Source organism: Copidosoma floridanum, unplaced genomic scaffold (genome assembly GCF_036245765.1).
Source record: "Copidosoma floridanum isolate Cflo_tuat_1 unplaced genomic scaffold, Cflo_Japanese_pri ptg000030l, whole genome shotgun sequence".
Lineage (NCBI taxonomy): Eukaryota > Metazoa > Arthropoda > Insecta > Hymenoptera > Encyrtidae > Copidosoma > Copidosoma floridanum.
The window spans coordinates 39,195,993-39,221,849 of record NW_028321907.1 but is presented as its reverse complement, the minus strand read 5'-3'; the positions used below and the strand labels follow the sequence as shown (position 1 = coordinate 39,221,849).

At 35.1% G+C, this 25,857-nt stretch overlaps 1 protein-coding gene across 2 annotated transcripts in view; it reads right to left on the bottom strand.

Moving 5' to 3' along the window:
* Positions 1 to 25,857, bottom strand: part of Idh3a (isocitrate dehydrogenase [NAD] subunit alpha, mitochondrial) — a 199,779-nt gene that overhangs the window by 47,115 nt on the left and 126,807 nt on the right. For both annotated transcript variants that reach the window (XM_089596190.1, XM_089596189.1), the window contains one exon: positions 10,382 to 10,660. In XM_089596190.1, coding sequence (XP_089452316.1) covers positions 10,382 to 10,660 — 279 coding nt within the window. The remainder of the gene's footprint in view (positions 1 to 10,381; positions 10,661 to 25,857) is intronic.

Here is a 25,857-nt window from a genome sequence, read left to right as displayed (position 1 = left end):
ATGATGATTTTGCATGTTTTTTTACACAACCGGTCAATTTTTAATTTTATTTCATCATACACTTTTTCTTTGCCCCACTGTTATTGATTTTTAATTTTAAATTAAGGATATTCCTTATTTTGCACTAATCATCCACCTTAACTTTCATTGTACCAAAAACTGTACTTTTAGGTTTAACGCATTATTCGAAGAATTTATTATTCATTTTCTCATTTATGAAGTCATTAAAATTGATAAAACTTTCTGTCTCCCTAGTAGTTCTGTCTTTTAAAAACAAATAAGTGATTAATGTTTTTTTATAAGAGTTAACATTTCGGATTTAACACATATAATAAATTTGAATAAAGGAAAGAAAGTAACATCTTACTTAAATTTTTATTATTTTGTTGTTCGTTTAAATAATTTTTAGGTCAACATTATTGATGCGTATCAGTTTGTATATACCGATTAAACTCACTATTTGTTGGATTATTGTAGTGTGCATCATTTATGTGTGATGATCAATTTTCTATATTTAAATTTACACTGACAAGACGTTTAGAATTGTTTTTCAGATTAATTTTATCAAACGCTGTTACATTTTTCGAGAATATAGGATTCAAATGTACATCAGTATTGACATTGTAAGTGTAGGTGCAAAAATTTTTCTTGTTAGGTATACTTTGTTTGCGTGCTATGTACATTTCGCTAATGCTTTGTGTTAGTACTTCTAATTCATAATCTTTTAAGACTTACGTATAGTTTTCTTGACGTTACTAATTGACATTGGAAAAGTGTTTTTAAGTTTTTAATAGGATATAGAACTAGATGTTAACAAATTGAGCTTATTTAGTACTGTCAGTAAAATGATAAATAAAATTTTTTATAAATGGAAATACAACTTGTTTAAAACATTCGTTCATCAATTTTGTAGGATAATTTAGGATCTACCTCTATTGACACTTAATTTTATTGCGATGCTATTTTTTTAATCTAATATAATTTTAGTTGCAAGTTCCCAACTTTGTTTTATGAAACGCATTTTAACGAGTTCCTGTGTCGAGCGCCAAATATAAGCTTTTATAGCTTGTTCAAGGTCCTTACGCACTTTGAGTGTTTATTTTGAAGTATATTGATTCGATTTAATGGCCTATGAAGTACTCGGATTTTCTAGAACTTAAATGACCTTGATCTTGCTAAATCTAAAATAAAAATATGGTACGATGTTTGAATGTTGATCATGAGAAATTCGCAATAAGTGGTGGGGTGATGATAATTACAGAGCTCCACAAAAAAAATCGAGAAAATTTCATCTGACACCTGACCATATTTTCTATATTTTTTCGGGATCGCTGAATCCAAATCCAAGGACTATTTAACCCTATCACGTCAGGATTTTTCATAACTTTAAAATTTTAGCCTAAAAACGAGAATAATCTAAAGTACTGGGACAGTTTTCGGCAATTATTTTTTCGATTGATATTTGAGACAGAAAATGAGATGATATATACTCGTTTTTTTTACATAAAGCTGAAATCTTATAGAATTAAAAGCAAAAAAAAGCGAGCTTATCACTTTTTAAAATTAAGATAAAATACATTTTCTACATTGCGTCAGGGAGCAGTAGTGGGACACATTAATTTTAGCATGAGACCTGTACTGGGACATGAAGGTACCAATAGTGGGACAAATCACAATTCAGATGAGTTATGAAAATATAAAACAATTAAACTGTCCAAAGAAGTAGTTGGTTCACACATATTTTTTTTGATGTACTGAAAGCATACAAAATTACAAAGTAATACTCATAAAAATTAACTTTTCTCTTCTTGAACTTTTTCTTGTCTTTACTAAAGCCTGCATCTTCATATTTAACAGCTCTTTTTTAAAGCTTTTTAATTTTTCATTTAATTCATTTTTTAGTCTACTAGACCATCTCATTGTCTTTATTACCCTTTGAATTTTTAGATTTGCTTTATTCCTGTACTTCTGACTTAATTTTCCTGATTTCCTGTTGTTTTTTCTTTTCATTTTCTTAAAAAAGTTTTTTTATTTCCTGTTCTTTTTCTTTTACTAATTTTTGCTTCCTCTTTCTTGTTTATTTATGAGAGTTTCCTTTTCTTTCCTTTTTTCTCTTCTTTTTTTTATCAAGAGCTTTTATTAAATCATTTACTACGGAAACTCATAGAATATCATCTGAATTTCTTTTTTTTTATCTTTAGTGTTAAAATTTGGGATGGTTAAAACTTATTTCATACGTTCTGATATATTTAAATTCATTAAAAAAAAAGTAAAAAGTTGAAACAGATAGTATATTTTCAAATTTAAATATGATGATTTATAAATAGCATTAACGTGAATTTGCAGACGGTTGTTCTTGATTTGTATTGCAAGGACGTGAAACTTTAACATTAGAATTGGAGTTTTAATTTATCGTTAAATTAAGCACCTTGGCGTCGTCGATAAAAAGCTGGAGGCCTGTTTTCGAAATTATGAATATCATTTGCAGCTGTAACACATAAGTAAATGTTAGATATTATCGCACACTGTTATAAGGGGAGAATCACGTCAACTGTCCCAGCGCCGCGGTGGACGGCCCGCGCGGGCATCAAACACGACGTTTTCAACTCGTCGTTTTGGTGTCAAAACTTTAATAAAAAAATTATCTAAAAACATATTCTTACGTATTTTTTCCTCAGCTTTCCAGTGGTGGCATCAGTTTTTCGAAAATTTGCTCCCATAACCTTGAAAAATGCGTTGTTTGAAAAACACGTTTTATCTCCATGATCTTCAACTTTTGGAATTTTTTTGATAGTCTAGATCGAAAGATGAGACATTTTTACGTAGATATCGACAATAAAAAAAGAGGGGTTTTTCGTTTTTATAACGTATTTAAACGATGAACGAGACGATGCGAGCCACGACGGAAGGAGAAATTTGCATCATCCAACGATAAGCGAGAGAATCACGTTGCTCACACTCACCCCGAAATTTTGGAACCGAAGAGAGCTTATAAAATAATTTGGTTGCACATATAGAGAAGCTAGGCAAGCTTTAAATTTAGTTGCAGAACGTGGCATACTCTCATGGCCCGATAAAAAAAAAGGAAAAGTTTTATCTGCTGATGTTGAGGTCTGCGTAAAAAATTTTTACGAGCGTGACAATGTCAGCCACTTGATGCCTGGATTAAAAGATTATGTTTCTGTGAAACAGGATAATGGTCAACGTGTTCATGTACAATAACGATTATTACTTGGAAATTTGAACGAACTATTCATTTTATTTAAAGAAGAGCATGAAAATATCAAAGTGGGTCTCACGAAATGCGTACAGCTCAGACCTCCTCACTGTATCTTAGCCGGAAGTAGTGGCACGCATAACGTTTGCGAATGCGTGCATCACGAAAACGTTAAACTGATGCTAGATGCACTAAATTTAGAAGAATTAACGAAACCCACGGCAACACCTCTTAAAAATTTCACGGACTGTTTGAACGCCGTTTACGACAATCCTTCCAAAAATTGTTTTTTAGGAAAATGTTTAGATTGTCCTAATTTCGGAAAACTTCGAAGATTATTACGAGATTCGCTAGAAGCTGAAGGAATTTTAATATTTAATCAATATTAATCATTATTTATTTCTTTATTATAGAATTGTTGTATATATGAATAAATTTTATCAAAACATTTATTATTCATCCATTGTAAACCCTGGTTAACTAATTGTTGTTTACATCGCCACTACTACATTATATATTATATAGCCAAACAGACTCACCGTAGCAGACGACACACGGAGGACGCGCTGCTGCCGCGCGTAGCCCGGCGGCCGCGGCTCGCATCGTCTCGTTCGTCGTTTAAATACGTTATAAAAACGAAAAACCTCTCTTTTTTATTGTCGGTATCTACGTAAAAATGTATCATCTTTCGACCTAGACTATCAAAAAAATTCCAAAAGTTGAAGATCATGGAGAAAAAACGTGTTTTTCAAACAAGTGCATTTTTCGAGGTTATAAAAGCAAATTTTCAAAAAACTGATGCCACCACTAGAAAGCTGAGGAAAAAATACGTAAGAATATGTTTTTAGATAATTTTTTTATCAAAGTTTTGACACCGAAACGACAAGTTGAAAACGTCGTGTTTGACACCCGCGCGGGCCGTCCACTGCGGCGCTGGGACAGTTGACGTGATTCTCCTCATAATATGAATCGAAACAAAAGTTTTAAAAAGTTATTAATCGACCTTCTGAAAGATTTGCAAGTTTAGAAGTTTGAGTGCTGTTTTAGCTAGGACCTATAACAACTGAATCATGCATTAAATCGCTGACACTACAACTATCAATCTGTTTTGAAGGACTAACTCCGATTGCTAATATTTGTCTTCTATTTGGGCTTAATTATTGTTGTCATTATGACAGTGAAATTAAGATAAATCATTTTACTCCTTACTTTTTTTTCTATTTCTTCTATTGATGTATCCATTACAGAATGATCGGTCACTTCATTCTGGTCTAAACTTAATTTGAAAATTTTTGAAGCATTTTGAATATCAGAGAAGCGAAACGTTTTCTCTTGAAAATTATAAAACTGATAATGAATGTTATTCAAAACTTCAATGGTAATAATTTTTAGCTTATAACTATGGTTAACACCATCAACATCAACATTATCAGTTACTTTAACATCTTTATGATTTAAACTGCCACATACACTAAAGCGTTTATTATTACTTCAGCTAGCAACTAAACTTGAGTCTTCATCGGTACTAAAACTAGACGGTACACTTGAGTCTTCAACATTACTTAAACTTAAAGGTAAACTTAAATCTTCAATGATACTTAAACTAGCAGGTAAATCAGGCGTATCAGGTACATGAGGTGTATCAATTTCTCTACCGGGTACACAAAGATCTTCTTGTTTATTAGTATCCAAATAAATACAAAAGAAGTAAAATAAATTTATATGTACACACATGGTTACAAGAAAATTATAAATAGTCACAAAAATGTAGTAATCATGGAAAAATTTTATCAAAATCTTTGCAAAAATAATAAGTATTGTAATCGTAAAAAAAAACAGATTAAAAATATAAAACTTTGTGAGAATAGGTTTCTAGAAAAATCAATAATAATAAAAATATATTAATAACACAAAATTTTTTCAAACTGCTCCAATACTCGAAAGATCGTTATATATTTAAAGGCACCTGTGATTGTAGATGACGTATCATTTTAATGATTATTGATTGGATGAAATTTCTAGGCTTGATTCACATATTAATGTAATATTCACATTTTTCTGTATTTTCTTGCTAAGAATATTATAATTAGGTGCACCTGGATTGAAGAAAAAAAGTCCATAAGTCAAGAACCCATTTTCAAGAGCTTGAAAGAAGAATCTTAAGACTCCAAAGTTAATTTAATAACTTGTGGAAACATTGACGTTTGAAAGTTAAGCACTGCATTTTCTGTACGCCATTTTCTCAATGTTCGATTGTATGCAACTTTGAAAGGACGAAAAAAGGCCACATCCAAAGGCTGTATGATGTGTGTCGAATTTAGACACGGAGCTGTCAACTCAATTTAATTTTCCTATTCAACTTTACACGTTTTTTTCTGCTAACGGTTGAACGACGTTGTTGAAATACAAAAAAAAAAAATTTTTCTCAAATTTTGTGGTATTCTTATTTAAATTGTAAGCTTTTTCGAACGAATTTGCTTGTTTGTTTTTTCTTTTTTTCATATAAGTCAAATGAGATGAAATTAGATGAATAAATTTTTTTTAGGAAAAAATCAAAAATTTGTCCAACAAATTTGTATAACAATTCGAAACACTATTACTTATTGTTATACCTTTTAAATTAATTTGAGCAGTTAAAATATATAAATTTAATACTGGTAGAACTATGAAACTACGGACCGACTATCTTTTATAGATGACAAAAATTTTTAGTCACAAAACGTGCAATACACTAGCTCAAACATGCACTTTTAAAAATTTACTAACAAAAACTATGAACATTTAAAAAAGTGGCATTACCACATCATCATACAGATAGGTTGAACTTACATTTTAGGCTACTTATATTTGATAAATATGCCGGAGAAGTATGGTATGGACCCGTCAAATAACTAAAAATTCAAGTCCTTTAATTTTTTCTAATTTTTTTTTGAAATCTACGATATTTCGGAAATTCGTCAAGAAAGCTTTTCCATTCAGCAAAGTCCAAATAATATAAAAAAATTTTTCCCTGGTAGAAATGTTAATTCTGTTTATTTGTTTATAACAATTGTTTATAACAATGATGTCAGTCTTTTACAACATTCTACCCTAAAAATTTAGATTCAGGAGATCAAAATATATTGAAAAAATTTTGATATTTGGCTTCGAAACCCTCCTGGCACCCGAAGTAATACGCGGAATATAGTTTGCCAACCTAGATACGCTAAAATAACAAGTTAAAACTATTTATGCACCTACAAAGACCATTTAATAGTCACTAGGTGAGATGAGAAACAGATACAAACGCGATAACTGTTGTAGCATATGCCAATCGCTTCAAATTACGGAAGTGAAGCGACTTAAAGACGATATCGTAGTTTCAGCAGCGCAGTTAGCTTCCCAATCGACAGGGTGCAATCAAATGTTTCAGAAACGGACTCAAACAACTAATTATGGCAAAACTCCCTATAAAAGATAACGTAACAATGAAAGATGTTGTTAAACAGGCAATTTAAATAGAAAAGGCTATACAAACCCAAAAGGGCCTGGATAATACTTTCTCGTATGTCATTGAGACGAGTTACTGACGTAAAGGCTCTGGCTGGACGACTCCACACTGAGAGGGAATTGGGGGAGCCTCTCTACTTACTGGAGATAACTCGTCACTAAAAGCGGTAGCTCTGCTCCCATTGCAGCAGGTCTGCCTTCCTGCTGGACTGGAGGCTATTTTCCCCCAGTCAGGAGCGCTGAGCCACTGGCCCAAGCAACAGAGCCACCACAGTGTAGGCTACTTTCTTTTAATAGGTTAGGAGAGTTGTCCCTTGACACTTTCGAGCAGCTGCTCGCCTGGATTGGGAAAGCATCTGTATTAGGTAGGAGAGAGGCGCCACTAGAGCTATGGTGTCGCGTCTCTTCTGTATCTGTGTAGCTGGGTTACCCAGCTATATGACTGACAACTTTGTTCTTGATGTAGTATGTAGTATCACTACCGTTCCAATTTTTAAACTTAATAAGTAAGGTGAAACATTCTAACAAATGTTATTTGAACATTGTGATTAGATACTTATGAAAACATGACTACACAACTTACAAACGTATTTATTGGTTGCTCAATCTACACTAAGTGAATATTCTCCCTGTCAGTTTATTTGTGATTTTGAAATAAAATTTCAAGTATCAAGCTGCTTAACGGAATGAATCAAACAAAGAATCAATATTAAGTTGGTTATATGAGAAAACTCCGAGTAACATAATCACAATATACTTTAGATAACTTAAATTAAACAAAATTGTTGTAGCAAAACTAGAGTGAGCAAAAAATACAACAAACTCCCATAGACGAATAGAAAATCGAGAAATGATTCGTACCTTCAATTGTCAATAAATGGTTAAGGTGAAAGCTACAAATGTGAATGTAAGCGTGTATTCGCTTTTTGGTACTAAAAAAACTACATGAAGCTGATGTTTGTAACTCAGCATGACAGACAAAAGAAAGACCGATTCCTGGACGAATGGTCAATAGATCTTTTTTTCGAATAATGAGGCGATATTACCCGGAAATCGCCGAGGCTGACCGAGTAGCGCCTTTGTAACTAAAACTAACACTATGATTAGTGACAGCTTTTCTTATAAGTAAATGATTATTTACTCAATGTTTCTTAATATCTCTCGTGGATGTACGAAAAAAAGTATAATTTAAGAGAACGTAGCTTAATAATGATAATCGGAAATATCCATACTCAAGATTACAGAAACGTAGCAACAAGATGTACAATTAATACATATAAACATTTATTTGTATGTATGAATGTATACATATGTAGTGAAAATTTCAGATAGTTAAAATAACTGACAGTCAAAAATAGTTACTCGAATAAAAAAAACTCATGTATACTGATAGCAAATAAATGAGTCAAAAAAGCAAATTCAAGCAAAAAAGTAAATACTCAAGTCAACATTAGGTTGGCCAGCAACACAAGCTGGAGAATAATAGCTTGATAGTATTGTTTATAAATTATTATACAATTATTTTAGTATAGCTGTTTACATATGCCTCCCAATGTTCGTTGACGCCTGTAGTATATCCTGAATTGCTTCCCATAATCATCCTACAAAGTAAGAGAAAATATATTCTTCACTATTACTTTAAAAGTAAAAAAAATCAGTCACTCCTCATCTAATCTTTTCTATTCTTTCATTATCTACACTATATCTGCCATACCTTTATTATTGCCTTACGTCTGCTTTAGTTTGATAAACAAAGCCATGACTATCTTATTTGTAACGATAAACAATACCATCACTTTTTAGACATCCTTTTTGCTTTCTTCCTAACAAGTTTCTATATTTTAATTTTTTTATTTAAAAAAGATATGATAAGGCGTAACGAAGAAGTTGTTACATTAAAGACAAATTAACAAAATTTATCATTTTTTAATACATTACACTGATTTTTTTTTCATATGGTTTTTTTAATAAAAAAACAAAAATTATATCACAATTAGGAATGAACAGATATGAAAATTTGATTTTTTTTAATTATCGAATCAATTAAAGGATGAATTGAACACATAAATCATTTTTTCAATTTCATCGTGAATACGAAAAGTAAAAAACGAAAAGAATATGAAATGTAAATAGTTGAAATGAATTCGTTGTAAGGCAGCATTTTTTATTGAAATTTTTCAGCGTCATAACTTATTGCATTTTCAATTTTTCGACCTTCAAGAAAAATATGTTATTGTTCCACAATTCACAAAGTACGTGAGTTATTTTATATTTAAGGTGTAAAATGCTAAGCATGCAAAATAGAAAGTTTTATTTCTGAATACACCTATGAAATCATTAACTTATTGAAGTTTCGGTGAGCTAATAGGGCCACATGTAAATGTATTCAGGTGTTTGTTACGTACCAAATTTTATTTTTGTCACATACTCCTTTCAATCTCTTCGTTATACCCAAAAATCAAAATCTGTACCATTAAACTCCAAAAATTTTCCAATAAATGTATGCTACAAAGCATAAAATGATTTGCCGCTCAAATAGCACGGGATTTTAATTTTGTATCTTTGTTTGATTCTTTTTACCACTTGCAATACGTTTCTGAATTTTTTAAACATCAAAGTTTGAAACATATTGCTTACATTCAATACACATTTTTTTCAGATCAAAAGGACGGTTAAAAAAATTCAATGTAGGTCTCCCAAGCCTTCAAAGGAGACGAAATCAAAAAAATTTTTTTAACATTATTGTTTTAGGCTAAAAAATAATGTGTAACAAGCTCAAAAAGTAGATACAAAATTTTTATAGTTTTAAGATCTTTAAAAAAATATTGTAAGTAGTAAAAAAATTAAATAAAGATAAAAAATTAAAATCCCATGCTATTTAAACAGCAAATTATTGTGTATTTGGTGGCACAAGTAAGCTGGAAAATTTTTTTAGTTTTATGGTACGGATTTCCATTTTGGGATATAATCAAAAGGGTTAAGGGGGTAAATGACTAAAAAATAGAATTTAGTAAATTACGGACACCGTAATACAAATAGCATATTTTAGTAAATCATATTTGAAGTTGATAAGCTTATATGTACTATTGCATTTATATCACTTTATAGTAAATATGTATGTATATGAAGTTATGTGATACCTTTCAATAAAAAGTAAGCTATGTAACAAGCTTCAACATTTCAGTATTTCTGCAAGATACGGAGAAATAGAGAAGCAAGAAAATTACTAAGAGTTTCTCAAAAAAATAAATATAAAACAAACAAAGATCATCTATTAAAAATACAATATTCTCAATTCTATTGAAATACTAGAAAAATGAACAAATTGAACGTCATAATGCTTAACAGCTGAGTAATTGTTTTTTTCCACTTTGGGAATTTTTTTTACTTTGGAATGTTTACTGCATCTGCAGTAGGAAAAACAGTGTTTAAACTTGCTTCACATTAATCTAGAGTCAACACAAGAAGTCCCTCAGGACTAAGTAGCGCTTGCCCTGGTAACTTGCACTACCAGGTACGGGAACTACTATTACGTTTGCAATGACACAAGGGAGTTACTGACAGATTTTCGTACCTTATATAAGCAGTAAAATAAGATATAGATATGCATCAAACAACTCATGTACCTTAAATAATTAAATAAGTAATAAGTCTGACAATGATTAACATACTTACAGATTCAAACAAAGCACCATTTAAACCTATATTGCCACTAGGAGTAAGTCCTAACCCTCCTACTAAGCCAGCACACATATCAGAAAGGATATCACCATATAAGTTTGGCATCACAAGGACATCATATTGACTTGGATCTTGTACCATATTAAGACAAACTGTATCTAAATATCTTTCTTCAAATTTAACACTTGGAAATTTTTGTGCTGCGTCTCGACAACATCGTAAAAATAAGCCGTCTGACATTCGCATAATGTTGGCTTTATGAACCGCTGTGACCTGAAAAAAAATTAATTAAGTGGTATTGCTACTTAAAAGTGTGTCGAACTATGAAAATTACAGAGAAACAATACAATTTATTGTATAAATTTTGAAACTGCCGTAATTTACTACTGGTTTTACAAACAAATATTTTGATTTTTGTTTATGACAATTGTCTTCAGGTCTTAAATTAAATTTTATATTCTACCAAGTTATTGAGTTCGAAATTTTTCAAGTCACTCGATCCTTTAACAACTAAATTAATTTGGTTGTTAGCGTATGAGGTTATATTGAGGTTAGACTTTTTGAGTGACTTAGGATCAGGAAAAGGCAGAAAAAAGTACAAACTTAGAAGTGCCAAACGTACACAAAAATGGACTAAAAATCACTAACATATGTTAAGAAATCAAAGTTAAGTAATATACATGACAAGTTTTAATAACAAAAAGTCAAAATTTTTGATAACTAAAAAAACAAGCACGAAAACGTTGAACGTAATCTATTTTAATGCCCTCCAAAAAATTATGATGATGTGGAACAGGTGATTCATTGTAATTTCGTAATTTTGTAATTTTCTAATCATATGTATTAGTATGTATAATCTCTATAGGTATGTGTACAATTTGTTAAACCTGATGACGCTAGCACAAATAACCAGCAAAACGTCGCTACAATAGAATCCAAAGAGAAAAGCGAGATACACTGGTGTGTTCATTTTCTTACCCTCGTGCCTAAAAAATCACCGACTCCAGTTGATTAAAATTCAAAACTAATCTTACAAAATAAAGAACAAACATAAAAATGTATCTATAGATCAAAAACACTGGAGGATAAAATTATGGATAACGATTTTTGGATAAAAAAATAAGTAGTGTAAGTATTAATAACTCATTCTAAATTAAAAAAATGAAAAAGAAAGATGTTTACAACAATTAGGTTAAAGATACATGAAACTAGAATACTATAATTACTAAGTCAGAGAGAAAAAAGCTAACACCAATATTACAAACAGCTACCTTAATAATTAGAATATGGATTTTTTAAGGATCCAAACGGAGGGAGAAACGTGTCACAGATTTGAAAAGAGCTTCATGAAATGCTAACAGAGAAATGAAGAAGCAGGTCTATTCTTCTTAGCCATAGTTACTCATATTTAAAATATCTTATTAAATTGGTGTTAGAAGCTGAACAGTAAAAAGCAAAGAAGTCAAAACGTAGATATTAAGATAAAGTCAAGATAAATAAACCAAAATTTAAGAATGTTAAAGTGGAAAATAAATGCAAATACAACCTAAATTAAGTTGAAACACAACCATTAAATTTTGCTTCAAGTAAGAAGCAAACCAATTTTTTCTTACTCCCACTGACAATCACTGCTTTTTTATTTTACGAAGGATATAATCTTACACTTTCACTTTTTTTCAATCAAAAAACAATTATATTAGCCATGTCATTATGTTAACGGTCGTTAAGTATTTCTTTATTATTTTAATTTTGTTTATACTTTTTAAAATTTAAGATATATTTATTTTTGATTGTAAAATGTAAGAATGATTGTTTCTCAATGACATATCCCGATAAATTAAAGTTATGAATATGATAAAAATAATACAATCATGCTATTTGATTTGGAGAATTTAATTCTCATTATTATTCAGTTTAAAACAATAAAGTTCAAAAAATTTTGATTTTCTGAAATCTTCCAATGTTGTCTCCTTCGAAGCTTTTAGAGACCTAAATCAATCTATTTAAACGAAGTCTATGTGGGCGGAAAAAAAAATGTATGAAGTTTGAGCAATAGGTAAAAAAGTATGATGGATAAAAAATTAAAAAAAATTTCAAGTGGTAAAAAAATTAAAGAAATTAAAAAATTAGAATCCCATGCCATTTAAATCTTTATATAAATACTTTTTGACGAAAGTAAAGGTAAGATAAGTTTGATGTGTTAAATTAATATTTTTAAAGAATTTCTTAACCCCTCTGAAGTGGCAATAAACAGTATCCTTAATGAATAGTCTCTTGCAAAGTTCTAAAATCAATATATATAACCGTCATAAAATAATTGTTGGCCCCAAAAAGCCGTTAATTGGCGCGTTTTTACTCTATAACAAATAAAAAGGGCTATTTGTTAGAACTGTGAAGATTTAAAACTGACAAAAAAATATAATTAAAAATTGTCCAATCTCCAACTTTTTTACCAGGGCAACAAAGTCCTCGAGATTAATATCTCCGCTGTTTATAACCAATTTAAAATTTATATTTTCCTACATATTTTGAAATCTGGGAGATGTCATTACTGTCAGTATTATAATGGAAAGCTGATCTCTCACCTAATGGATTCTTTATGTGTCAATTTTGACGCTGCTGTTTTAATCAATGTAAATTTTAAATTTAAATACATATAAAGCATAATTTATACATTTAAAGCATTTAACGTTTTCCTTCCAATTCACCCTCTTGCGACTTTAGACATGGTTAAAACTTTTTAAGCCTTGAAGGACGTTTTTTGTCAACTTTATTGAGTTGTAAAATATTTGTTCACGAAGTAGTTCTACGTTCAATGGCCCTAAAAAGGACCAGTAAGCTGAACTCTTATTTGGCTGAAGTTTCCAGAAAACGTAACTGCCTAGATACCTTTGGGTGATCTTCTCTGGCTTGCTCTTGTAGCCTCAGACTGATCGAAAGAAAAACTATAACGTCGGAAGTGTTGGATCTAGTTATAGAGCTCCTTCTCAAAGTCTCCTAATGTTACGCCAGAGACTTTGGTAATCTTGCATGGGGAGATTGCTTCATGATGCTTGCCTGTTGGAGACTGTCCCATTAGCTCAAGTTTATTTTTCTTTTATTGTTTTACTGTTACGTTCACCCAGCACAGACTTTACAGAGGATCAATTATTTCTAGTTGAATGCTTAGAGTTGAGAGGTTAATGCAGGGTTATTGGTAGTCAGGGTATCCAGCCTTTTTTGAAAAACTTCTCTCATATTGTAAAATGTGCGTACTTATGGTGGCCCTTAAAAAGGCCAGTGGTGATACTTTTAGTAATTCCTTATTATTATTCTTGATAATGGAGAGCTGGTTGCGGGTAGCTTGACTTTTACATTCGAAGTCTTTGCGTATGGAAACCGTGCTGGAGGGAGGTACAACGGTGGCCGAAGAATATCTTGTCTTCTTGTCTTTTTCCAGATAACCAACCGCTCACCGTTGGTCGGGAAAGTAGGTCTGAAGAATATAACTCCAAGGGTATGCTGTTGGGATGAATTACTAAGGAGGAGGCTAATTAAATTTCCGATGTGATAAGGATGTGGCTGTCCGATTTCCTTAGGATTGTTTTCCATGACTTGCTGTTGTAGCGAAATCTACTCCAGTAGCACTAAGTCGATTGCTGGGATACCCAGCTGAACCACTCATAACTCTATTCTTGATGCACTGCCGGTGAATGACTATGATATTCAGCAATTAACTTGGAAATATAATAACCAGACCCACTCACTACTTCTACGCCATATTTTGAATCCTACTGAACTACAGCAAAAAGCCAGCGTATTTTTGCAAGACTTTGAACTTATTTATTTCTATTGTTATTAATTTTTTCCAGAAGAAAACTATACGAAAACCATTTACGAAGTGTTTTTGCGAATTTCCTTACTATATTGGTAAGATATTGGATACATCAAACTTACTTTACTTTTTATTGATTCAACAGGTATTTTTTGGGGTATCATAACTTTTTAGGAGAAAAAACTTTTTTGTTATTTATTTGAAATAAGTTAGTTAAATTGAATGCCATTTATATTAGAAAGTGCTAGACATTAATAACGTATATACAAAGTAGCAACAGTGTAAAATAAAAGTTAATGATTTGGTAAAAGTTTATCATTCACTAAATTTATAAAAAAGATGCTTATATAGAGTAATTCACAATATTTGTGTAATGTCAAGCAGCAGTACACCGTATTTATTTCGAATGTAATCAGCTCGTTAAACATTTATGGATCTCAACACACACAGGTATTAATAAATAATGATAACACACGTGCATCGCACCGGTCAGTTGCAGCCACAAACAAACTAACTAAACAGCAGCATATTGCGCAATCTAATTACCATTTACAAACAAGTTGCACCCGACTAGTTAATATCTTGTACCCTGGAAACGGTGCACTCAGTACACTGGCAGTAAGAAACAATAGTGAAATAATAATAATGATAAAAAAAAAAATAATAATAGTAATAATTACAATAATAATAATAATAATAATAATAATAATAATCATAAAAAGGAGGATGGTTTTCTGGACGACTGAGCGGAGGTGATGCAAGTGTGGATCTGGTGCCATCGGGGAGGCATGGGGTTGTGTTTTTGCTGCGGTGCCCGGGGGGTTCAGGGGGAGTGGTAGCGGGGCCTTGGGGGTGGGGCCGCTAGGGCGTGGCCGCAGGGCGGTTGGTGTGCGCAATGGGGGCCTGCATGGGTGCTTAAGCGAGCGCAGACTCCCTTAAGCCGCTTCACTCTATCACCTTCCTACCGATAAGTGGCTGCGGTATAGCGACCCATGCTTTCAGGTGCTTCGCTTCCGCTGCTTTTTTTTTTTTTTCTCCTGGCCGGCCTTCTGGGATGTGGTCGCGGGGTGGTCGGTGTGCGGTATGGGGGTTTGCGTGGGCGCTTGAATGCGGGCAGGCTCCTGAGAACCGCTTCGCTATATCACCGTCCTACCAATGAGTGGCTGTACCTCGGTGGTCCAGGTCTTTGCCCCTCGGGCTCTGCGGTGGGTGCGCTCCTTGCGCCTTTGTTGGGGATGGCCGGGTTTGGGCTCGCACTGAGAAGTATCTGCTTATTATTTTGCTTCAACCTTCCAAGTAAACAGAGAAGAGCAGCTCAAACGCATGATGGAAACTAGAAAAGATCCTAGAGGACGCAAAAGTTACAAGACAAGTTGGTAACGAAACACTGAAGGAAGCCCAAACCAGGGGCTAAGCCTCTGTGGCCTTGGCTTGAAGTGTAAATGCGAGATTAAATTCCGAGCCAGGTGTCCCAGGAGAAAGGTCTTGCCAGTTTAGTGGGTATGGTCATAACGAGTCCCACACATGGGAGGGTTCGTACACCCTTCTATCGTGCATAAAGGCATTCTGGACGACCTCGTAAAAATAAATAAATGAAAATAATAGTAATAATAAAAATAATAATAATAATAATAATAATAATAATAATAATAATAATGATAACAAGAGTAATCATAATGATAACAATAGTAATCATAATGAAATCGAGGAATAAAACTTGAACTGACAAATATTCTCCAGTAATCTTTTACCGAATGGGCCAATTTTTACCGTTTACTGGCTTTACTGGCCAGGATAGTTATAATTGCAATAATATCGGAACCAACTGATTGACTAAACGAGGATGATTCGTGTACACAACAATTTTTACCTACGTAAGGAAAGACAGAAAATGATCAGTAACGGAAAAATTTTATTCCTTCTATCTGACTCGATAAGAGCTAGACGCAGGAGAAGTGACCTGCACGTGTGTCTCACAATTGGCTTTCGACTCTCAGTCTGATCTCATTTGATCATGAGTCATTAGGAAAATACAATCTCCTCCCACCAAACCCCACTTAATGAATAATGCCAACAACTAAAACTTTGTGTATAAAAGAGGCCTGTATAGGAAAACCAAGCAGTTAACCATCAAGTTCTTAAGTTTAGTGCATATCCTAAACGTCTAGACCCCAGTGCACAAATTACACCAAACCTGCGCCCACACACGGTTAAGATCGGGTGGACGGATTCCCCAGATTCCCGTGTGCCGACAAACACTCCCCTCTTTTTACCATGATTAGGAAAGAAATTCAAGCCAACAGACTCGGCCCATACCGCTCGTATCTTAAGTCCCAGCAGTGTCGATCCTAGTCTATAGGGCAAAAGCCTTAGCCAGAACACTTACGTTACATGTGACACATAACATAAAAATGTTGAAGGCTCTGGAGGGATAACACTACGCTAAGACTTAAGGGTACTTACAAAGCTTACTAAAGACAAAACTCTTTTCCCTTGAATATACTTTTTATTAGTTTCCACAACGGCTGCACTTACCCATTGTACAAAGATAACCTCCTAATGTAGCCCAATGCAAAATTCATTGGCTGGGCATTAGAAGCAGTAGCTCCTAAATTTTTTTCTGTTTTACCCAAGTCGGCAAATGTCGTTATTCTTACATATAGAAAACTCGACCAAGCAGCACTTATCAGTTTTAGCACACCATACGTATTAATAAAAAATAAACTCAATAAGATACATTTATTACGGGCACCAATTACTTACTGTCAATACTTGAGTAAACAAGTACAGTGCAACAGCAGCAGTAATGACCGAGTTCATCGATTGTGTCCACACACCACAAGACCACCGAGGCCAATTGTGGCATCCAAAGTGGGGCAACATTCAAATTGGCTATATGAAGAGTGACACAAAAACCCAGATAACTCGACAAAATTTCTCATATAATAAATAAACTCCAAGATATTTAACCCAACAACCCAATGCTATTTAACCCAGTAACCCAGAGCGCCTACTGGCCACTTTAAAATTTAATGTATTAAATAATAACAAAAGCCCCAATCATCACACAACTCGGGGCGCTAACTGGTCGCTTTGTTGTAATGAAATAAATACAATAACACAAGCGCAATCACCACACAACCCAGGGCGCTAACTAGTCGCTTTGTTGATTAATAAAATAACTTCAAAGACGCATGCGCCAATCACCACACAACCCAGGGCGTTTACTGGTCACTTTGTTAATTAATATAATAAATGCAAAGACACAAGCGCCAATCACCACAGAACTCAGGGCACTTACTGGTCACCTTGTTAATTAATATAATAAATGCAAAGACACAAGTACAGATTACCACACAACCCAGGGCGCTTACTGGTCAGTTTGTTACAATGAAATAAATACAATAACACAAGCGCCAATCACCACAAAACCTGGGGCGCTTACTGGTCGCTTTATTGTCATAAAATAAATACAATAACATAAGCGCGCATCACCACATAACCTGGGGCGCTTACTGGTTGCTTTATTAATTAATATAATAAATGCAAAGATACAAGCACCAATCATCACACAACCCGGGGCGCTTACTGGTCGCTTTGTTAATTAATAAAATAAATTCAAGGGCACAAGCGCCAATCACCACAGAACTCAGGGCACTTACTGGTCACTTTGTTAATTAATATAATAAATGCAGAGACACAAGCACCAATCACCACACAACCCAGGGCGCTCACAAGCCGCTTTGTTGATTAGTAACGCATTCAAAAATAATGTAAGGGCTGATCATTAAGCTACTCAAGGCACTAACTTGCTTTTTTATTAATTAAGAAAGTATTACTTGATAGTGCATGCGATATTTACCATAAAACCACGAATGCTTTAGCTGTTGTGTACAGCTCAACTAATTTAGAAAGCATCCTGAATGCGATCAAGTTGCTTAGTGATTGGCACTTGTATTGTTTCATTAATTAATAAAGCGATCAGAGAGTACCCTAAGTTGTGTGGTGATTGGTACTTGTGTTACTGTATTTATTTTATCACAACAAAGCGACCTGTAAGCACCTCAGATTGTATAGTGATTGGCGCTTGTGTCTTCGCATTTATTATATTATTTAACAAAGTGACCAGTAAGTGCCATGAGTTCTGTGCTGATTGGCGCATGTGTTTTTAAATTTATTTTATTAATTAACAACACTTTATTACTGGTCGCTACCAATAAGCGCCCTGGATTGTGTGGTGATTGGCGCTTGTGTCTTTGAATTTATTTTATTAATTAACAAAGCGACCAGTAAGCACCGTGGGTTGTGTAGTGATTGGCGCTTGTGTTATTGTTTTTATTTTATTACAACAAAGCGACCAGTAAGCGCCCTGAGTTGTGTGGTAATTGGGGTTTTTGTTATTATTTAATACATACAATTTTAAAGTGGCCAGTAGAGGCTCTGGGTTAATGGGTTTAATAGCATTGGGTTGTTGGGTTAAATAGCTTGGGGTATATTTATTTGTCAAATGAGAAATTTTGTCGTGTTATCTAAGTTTTTGCGTCATGCTCCATATAGACAATTTGAAAATCGCGCCACTTTGGATGCCACAATTGGCCTCGCTGCACCAGACCTTCTTAAAAGCCCCAGGAAAACTCAGGAATTCTAAACATTTTAGCCTCCCGTGCAGGTGACTGGCAACCTCAATAAAATAATACTTACTCCCCCCGACTACAGATCGTATATCGTTAGAAGAACAGAGTCTGGTTCGAAGGAGTCAAAAGAAAGCACATTTGCAAGAGCTTCTACACCGAAAAATCAAGAAAACCCTAAGAAGGTACTACGTCTGAATACTTAAAAGTTTAGACAACCAAGGGCTTTAAATTCTCCGTAAATGACAATACTTAGTTGAAGGACAACAACTAGCAGCAACCAGGGTTGCCAAATTATCAAACCCTTCTTGAAAGGCAGACTTTCTGAAAGAAGGATAAGTCGGAGTCTTCAAGAAACTGAAAGTTAAGATCATCGCGGATTTTAGGATCCTGTCAATGAGTCCCATAGACGCTGCCCGGAAAAAGCTCGAAAAATTTGAAAAATAACGAAACAAACTAGCTGAAAAATATTGAGGCGTACCTGAAGTCTCCACCAGAGCCACTTCCTATTAGTATCATGGAATATAAACCCAGGCAACCTTGATTTCGTAAAGCACACGAGAAAGGTTTATTGAAGCGATTGCGTGATGAGCTTAGTAATACTTAGAAAAAAGAAATGAAAAAAAATGCTCGAAGCCGCCATAGCCGCTAACCCTAACACTTTTTTAAGAAGACCACAAAATTTTCCAGAAAATTCAAAAAAGATAGAATCAATATCCATCAACTGCTTATAGACAACTTTATCTGACGGTGCGGAGCATTGTCCTCCCCCTTTTGCCTTAAAATAATAACCAATACCTTGGACTAGGGAACTCCTTCAGAAATTTCAGCCATGACAACAGCAGCCAGGACTACAACAAGGCAGTTTATCTTATAAAACATGTCCAACTCTCACCACTACCCTGCAAAGCAAACACCCCAGAGTATCAGACCTGCCATAACCAACAATTATTGCTAGCAATTAGCAGATAGCCCAGCTATTCGTCACCACAGAAAGATTCCTAGAGTCAGTGCCAGTTGTATGACTTTATTGGTATCGGTAAACCCAGCAGCGAGATTCTGCACACCGCTCGAGCACCTTAATAACAAGCGCGAACAATCAAGCCCAGTTACTATAGCTGGGAACCAGCCTTCAGAATCTGCAATTAGAAATCAATAAACTTTGAGTCACGATGACTATAAATGATTTAAAAAATTTAGATCATTAAATAATTGAATGTATATTAATCTCACTGCATTCAACAACTTTCTTATACCACATCCTTTCAGCCCCCATAGATTTAAGGACACCAGAAGTTCTAGAACCGAATCTCACAAAATTTACGAGTTACGCCAAATATACGAAAACAAAATCAACACACAAAAAACCATCACAAACATACTTATCAGTCGATCAAATGAAAAGTCTTATAACCGAAAAAGAACAGTTATGAGCTATAGGAGTATTACCCGCAAGCAGGCACAACCCGACAAGTCACTAAGAGACAAGATTCGCCACACCACGGTTCTCCGCCGTTGGTGCTGCAAATTACGAACTGGCAGAAACCAACTCCTCTGCACTCAAGAAAAAGTTTCTCAGATTCTCCATGGTATCGAAGAATAGCAGCATAAGCTCCGCAAAAAAAAACCCGCACGACCCTGCTTGGAGGAAGATGAGGAACCAGTGGGAGTCATCACTGCCACGTATCTAACTACGCAACCAGATACTCCCCCAGAGATAACACAAAGTTATTAACAGACGGCTGCTCAGCACTCCAAAATGCAATTATCCACCACTAGTAGCGACCTCTTAAGGAAGAATCCTACTGAATACACATCAATAGACTCAACTGCACCGCCAGTATGGCACAGCCAATAGCGCTGAAGAACGCTCTGAAGGTCATCCCGGAGTTAAGCAGCGATAACATACGATTAAGCGTATTTTTCAAGGGCTGCGACGAAGCCAAGGAAATGGTGAGCGCCGCCAATAAAACAAATTTAACGAAACTTATCAGGAGCAAACTCATAAGCAAAGATAGGACGGTGGTACGCGAAATACAGTTCGTCAACCTAGATGCGTTAAAAACACAAGTTTAGATCATTTATGCACCTATTAAGGCCATTCACTAGTTACTAGGTGACATAGGAAACGATTACCAACGCGATGATGAAACCATCATAGCATATGTCAATCGCTTGCATGACCTGCAACAATAAATAACGGAAGTAAAGTGACTTGAAGACAATCTCCCAGTTCCAGCATCCTACTTAGCTTTCTTCCAACATGGTGCAATCGAATGTTTCAGGAACGGACTTAAACAAGAAATGAGGACAAAAACTCACTGTAAAAGATAAGGAAACAATGAGAAATGTTGTTGAAAAGGCAATTTCAATAGAAAAGGCTATACAATTCCAAAAAGCATTACGTAACTAAGAAACACGTCGAGAGCAGCAACTAGAAAGAAAACGCTACGTTATGTTTTGCAACCCGTGCCGTTTAAGCTAGTACCAGAATAATAGTTTCAATGTCCTCGTCACCAGCCATTTCTGCAAAAATTTTGGACACACTGCTAATAAATGCAGTACGATAACTTGACCGGTAGCATCTGCAAGATGTGCTATACGTCGAAAACCAAACCATAGCGAGCGAGAATACAGACAACGGCAACAGTGCCAGATTTATGCAAAATCAGGCCGTACGGGGGATAATTTCTATGAACTAGCCAAACACCCAATTCGCCAACGATGTAACGTAAACAGCCACACAACATTACAATATCTCTACGAATGCAGAAGCAATCCCTTTTTGTTACCTATTCGAAAAATCTGGTCATTCCAGCGCTAAGTGCCGGACAAATTAGCATAAATACCAACTATGCAACCGGCAGGGATATATAGCCAGAAACTGCCGACAGCAGCAACCCGAAAGAGACAATACACTAAGCTGCAGTACATACTATAAGCCCAGGCACAAATAAGGCTATTTCAGAGTGTGTGCATATTGCAAAAACCATGGTTATACTATACAAGACTTAAATCAGCCCCATGCCCTATTCGGATTTATACCTAATGGAAAATCTCAAAATTATAATGATCGATTCCGGATTACATGAAAACCTACTTAGGTACGACAGCATCCCAGACACAGCAATGATCGATAAATACGACACCATAAATTTCCGAGTAATCACGAGTAATACTGCTTTATCAATCTGCCCAATTATACTTTAGATTTTTAATTTTCCAGTAACATTTTTCGTGATCAAAGAGCTTATCATGATAGGCTACGATGGAATTTGAGGACTATAATTTTTTAAGGCTAAATGCGAAATAAACTACCCATAAAATCTCCTAAGCTTCCCAGGCAAATGACTTGATTAAAACAGAACTTCCCCTTGGATGACAGTGACGCCTGTCAGATAAACAATAATAGAAGCCAAAGAACCCTACTGTATTTCAACGTACAAGATCCCATAAGACAGTTGTTGATGGATACTGGATTGAAAGTTAGCATGATTCAAGATAGAGCAGTCCCAGAGAAAGCTATCATGAATCCTATTACCACATTAATAAGAGGAATCGGCTTGAGCAACTAAATATTCTTGTTGAGTAAGAATTAACTTTCGCAAACAAGTACGGATCCTGCATGGAAAGCGCATTTCCTTGAAGCAAAGAAAACTTAAAACAACAAGGTTTTTATTAGAAAATGAGTTAACAGCGTCTTCGACAGAACCACTATCACCTCAGACAAAGAGGTTAGATGAGACGACGACAAGCCCGAAGCAAAGCAACAAGCTGACAATGTCAAGCGCGTCACAAGTGATTCGTCTATGATCAACATATTCACCAGCGCTGGTGAGCAGCAAATGTATTTAGACTCGATCAATCATCCGTTCAAGGAGCTAGACATACCACATGGAATCTGCAAAGTGGCAGACGTTTACTTTCTGTAAGTAAGCTACGCCACCCATAAGTGTGATAACCCTGCCGGCGAACATCACGCTTCAAGATACCACCACGAACGAACTTTGATAGATTGTAATAACTTAGCAGAAGATGAACGACAACAAGCCAAAAGATTGTCGAACTGCCACTGACAGCAATTTTACCTTAATTATAATGGGCTCACGTCAACCAATATAGATACTTATCGTATACTTACAATCGATGACGTCCAGGTAGTCACTAAGCCATACAGGCATTAAAACTTGAAGTTAAACGGCAAGTATGAGCATTGATCGACAATGACATCATCAAGAGATCCAACTCTGGGTACAATACCGCGCTATGAATTGTGCCAAAAAAACAGCATGGACGGTAAGCCTAAATTAAGAGTAGTACTTGACATTCGATCATTGAAAGAAAAGACTATCCCTATGAGTTTTTCATTCCTGCAGACGCACTATCAAGAAACCCAGTTACAACAAAGCAAATGAACGTCATAACAAGGCGTCTAACGGCTAGAGACCTCATGGACAAGGAAGGGCCTAACACCAAACTAACTCGTGACTCGACTGCCACCACATAACCACAACAGCAAAGCTACCAAGGAATACAGATTCAACCACAGGGGAGAAAAAGGGAGCGTCCAAGGAAGACAGCGAGTAAATCATCACCAACCTCTACAAAACCCGCTGCAGCAAACCCGAGTACTCCAGATCAAGTAAAATTGGAACAAGGCAAAGTCAAAAAGAAAAGAGGGCACCCGAAAGACAGCGGCATGGAGGTGAGCGATCTGAAAGGTAATATCACTCCAGCAACCTTCAAGCATGACTTGCCCAAAGCCAATATCATTGAAACAAAGGAAATATTCGAACACCGATTGGATGATGTAGTATATTTCATAGATACGACAGGCCAACCTTGCGACGACGGTACACGCCGACAACTGAAGGCTAAAAAATACCGATAACCCAGCAAATCGACTTAGAAAAGATAACAATTGAGTAGCTAACCAATAAAACATGCGAATTCGCTCTTCGTATCTAAGAAGATCACTCAGCAAATTGACTTGGAAAAGGTAAAAATGAAGAAGGTAATTTACAAAAGACGCCAATTCGCTCTTTGTACATAGGATAAAAATAATGTGTCACAATTAATTGTAAAAACTGGATTACGTCAGTTTTGAAGTAGGCTGAAAGAAATTCTAGTAAATAGGGAAATACTAATTACAAGCATAGCTCAAAGCATGGCCGTCTGTAATTCAAATTGGCTTGGTACTCTTGCTGCACTATCAATACTACATTTTAAAATTATAGAGTCAAGATAATAATATGTAAGAGCACACTTAAGTACATCGAAAAGCAGGACAGAGATAAAATATTTTTCGAAGCTAACGATTATCCCATTGGAGGGCACTGAGGTGTTTTTAAAACTTTTAGTCGTATTCGCTAAAAGTATTATAGGGAAAGATTATAGGTTCACACACAACGTCACACATAATAGTGCCTAAAATGCCAACTAAAAAAATTAGTCAGATTGAAAACCGAACAACCTATGCTAATTACAGATACACCCGTAAACGTATTTGGACAAAGTAGCGCTTGACATCGTCGGACGCCTACCATAAGCCTTGGATTGGAACGAATACATATTGACGATACAGAATTAACTGCTCAAGTTTTGCGTCACTGTACAACTAAAGGACGCAACGTCAGCTACGATGGCAGACACATTCATAAAACGTTTCATTGGCCTCTTTGGAGTACCCAAGATCATAAAAACTTACCAGGGGCAAAATTTTCCAAAAAATTTTATACAAAAGGTTGCCAAGCACTTTAAGAATACCGTCATCTGCACTACTGAAGGAAGAAGACCAACTATCTACGTATCAAGTCTCAACATGAAATTAGTTACCAAGTTAAATAACATTTAGAAAGTTAGCTTTTAAGTTTAGCTTAAGTAAATTTTAAAATAAAATTTAAACAATACTGTGATAAAAAACTAAGTGAGAAAACTTTTAACCCTGTTGACTATGTATTCTTACGAAAGGGAGCCACAAAGGGAGAATTCGATAGTCACTTTACAAGGCCCCTACAAAATACTAGGAAACCTAAGTAACTGTAATATTAAAATAGTTATAGGAAACGAACACCTAATTGCACGTGCTAATAGATTGAGGGCGTGAAAACTACCCTCTCAAAGTAAACAGAACCCAGATAACAATAGCTCCAGCGACGAATTAACAGCTGAATGATGCCGGACACAGAGACGTTTCCGTATAATTTGATTGCCTGCCTAATTCTATCCACCCCCCCCCCTTTTTCGAGAACACTTGACTTACAAATAATAATACTGTTGTACTTGCAAAATAAAGCTGCTCATCTTAATGATCCCCACACTCTATTACTACTAGGATATGATCGCAGTTGGTGTCCACAGGAAACGTTACCGCACTTTAGCTCCTAAAAGTAAAGGTCTGTGACGTTTACATGGAGAAGAAACAGACAACACAAGGTCGTATACAGCTCTAGCAAATTAACAGTTACGACAAAGCAAAATCACCCAATGCAAGGTGGTAGCTCAGGGAAGTATAGCACACTGCGGGATGCATTTATATAGCTCGGCGGTGCATAACGGCTTGGCTACAGACATAGAAACTGTATTTCGTGATACTCGACTATTGACATGCGGTTTGCTTCTGGTAAGCAGTATGCAAATCAACAAGACCACTTATGCAGCCACAAACTTTGCAGGATCGTTAACTGCGGAGGGAACATGCAAAGGATCGTCTTACGTGGACCAGTACGGGTCGTAGAGTGACGTGATCGTCCAAGGGACATTTTTTTTCAAACTACGGGAATTCTATGCGCATGTAGCGCATGTAAAGATACAGTAGTACTGTCATCTGGGGCCAGATATAAATTTAGCCTTGCCAAATGTATAGATAACGACGGTAGCAACAAGTATTGGGATATTTCACCACAATTAAGTTGTAACTTTAAAATGCACAGCGTATATTTGAGGGGCTTCGTAAACTCATTCGCCTGTAACGACATAACCTTTGATTTTATAGCAAAGAGACGTTCTACAGTGTGCAGTTGCAG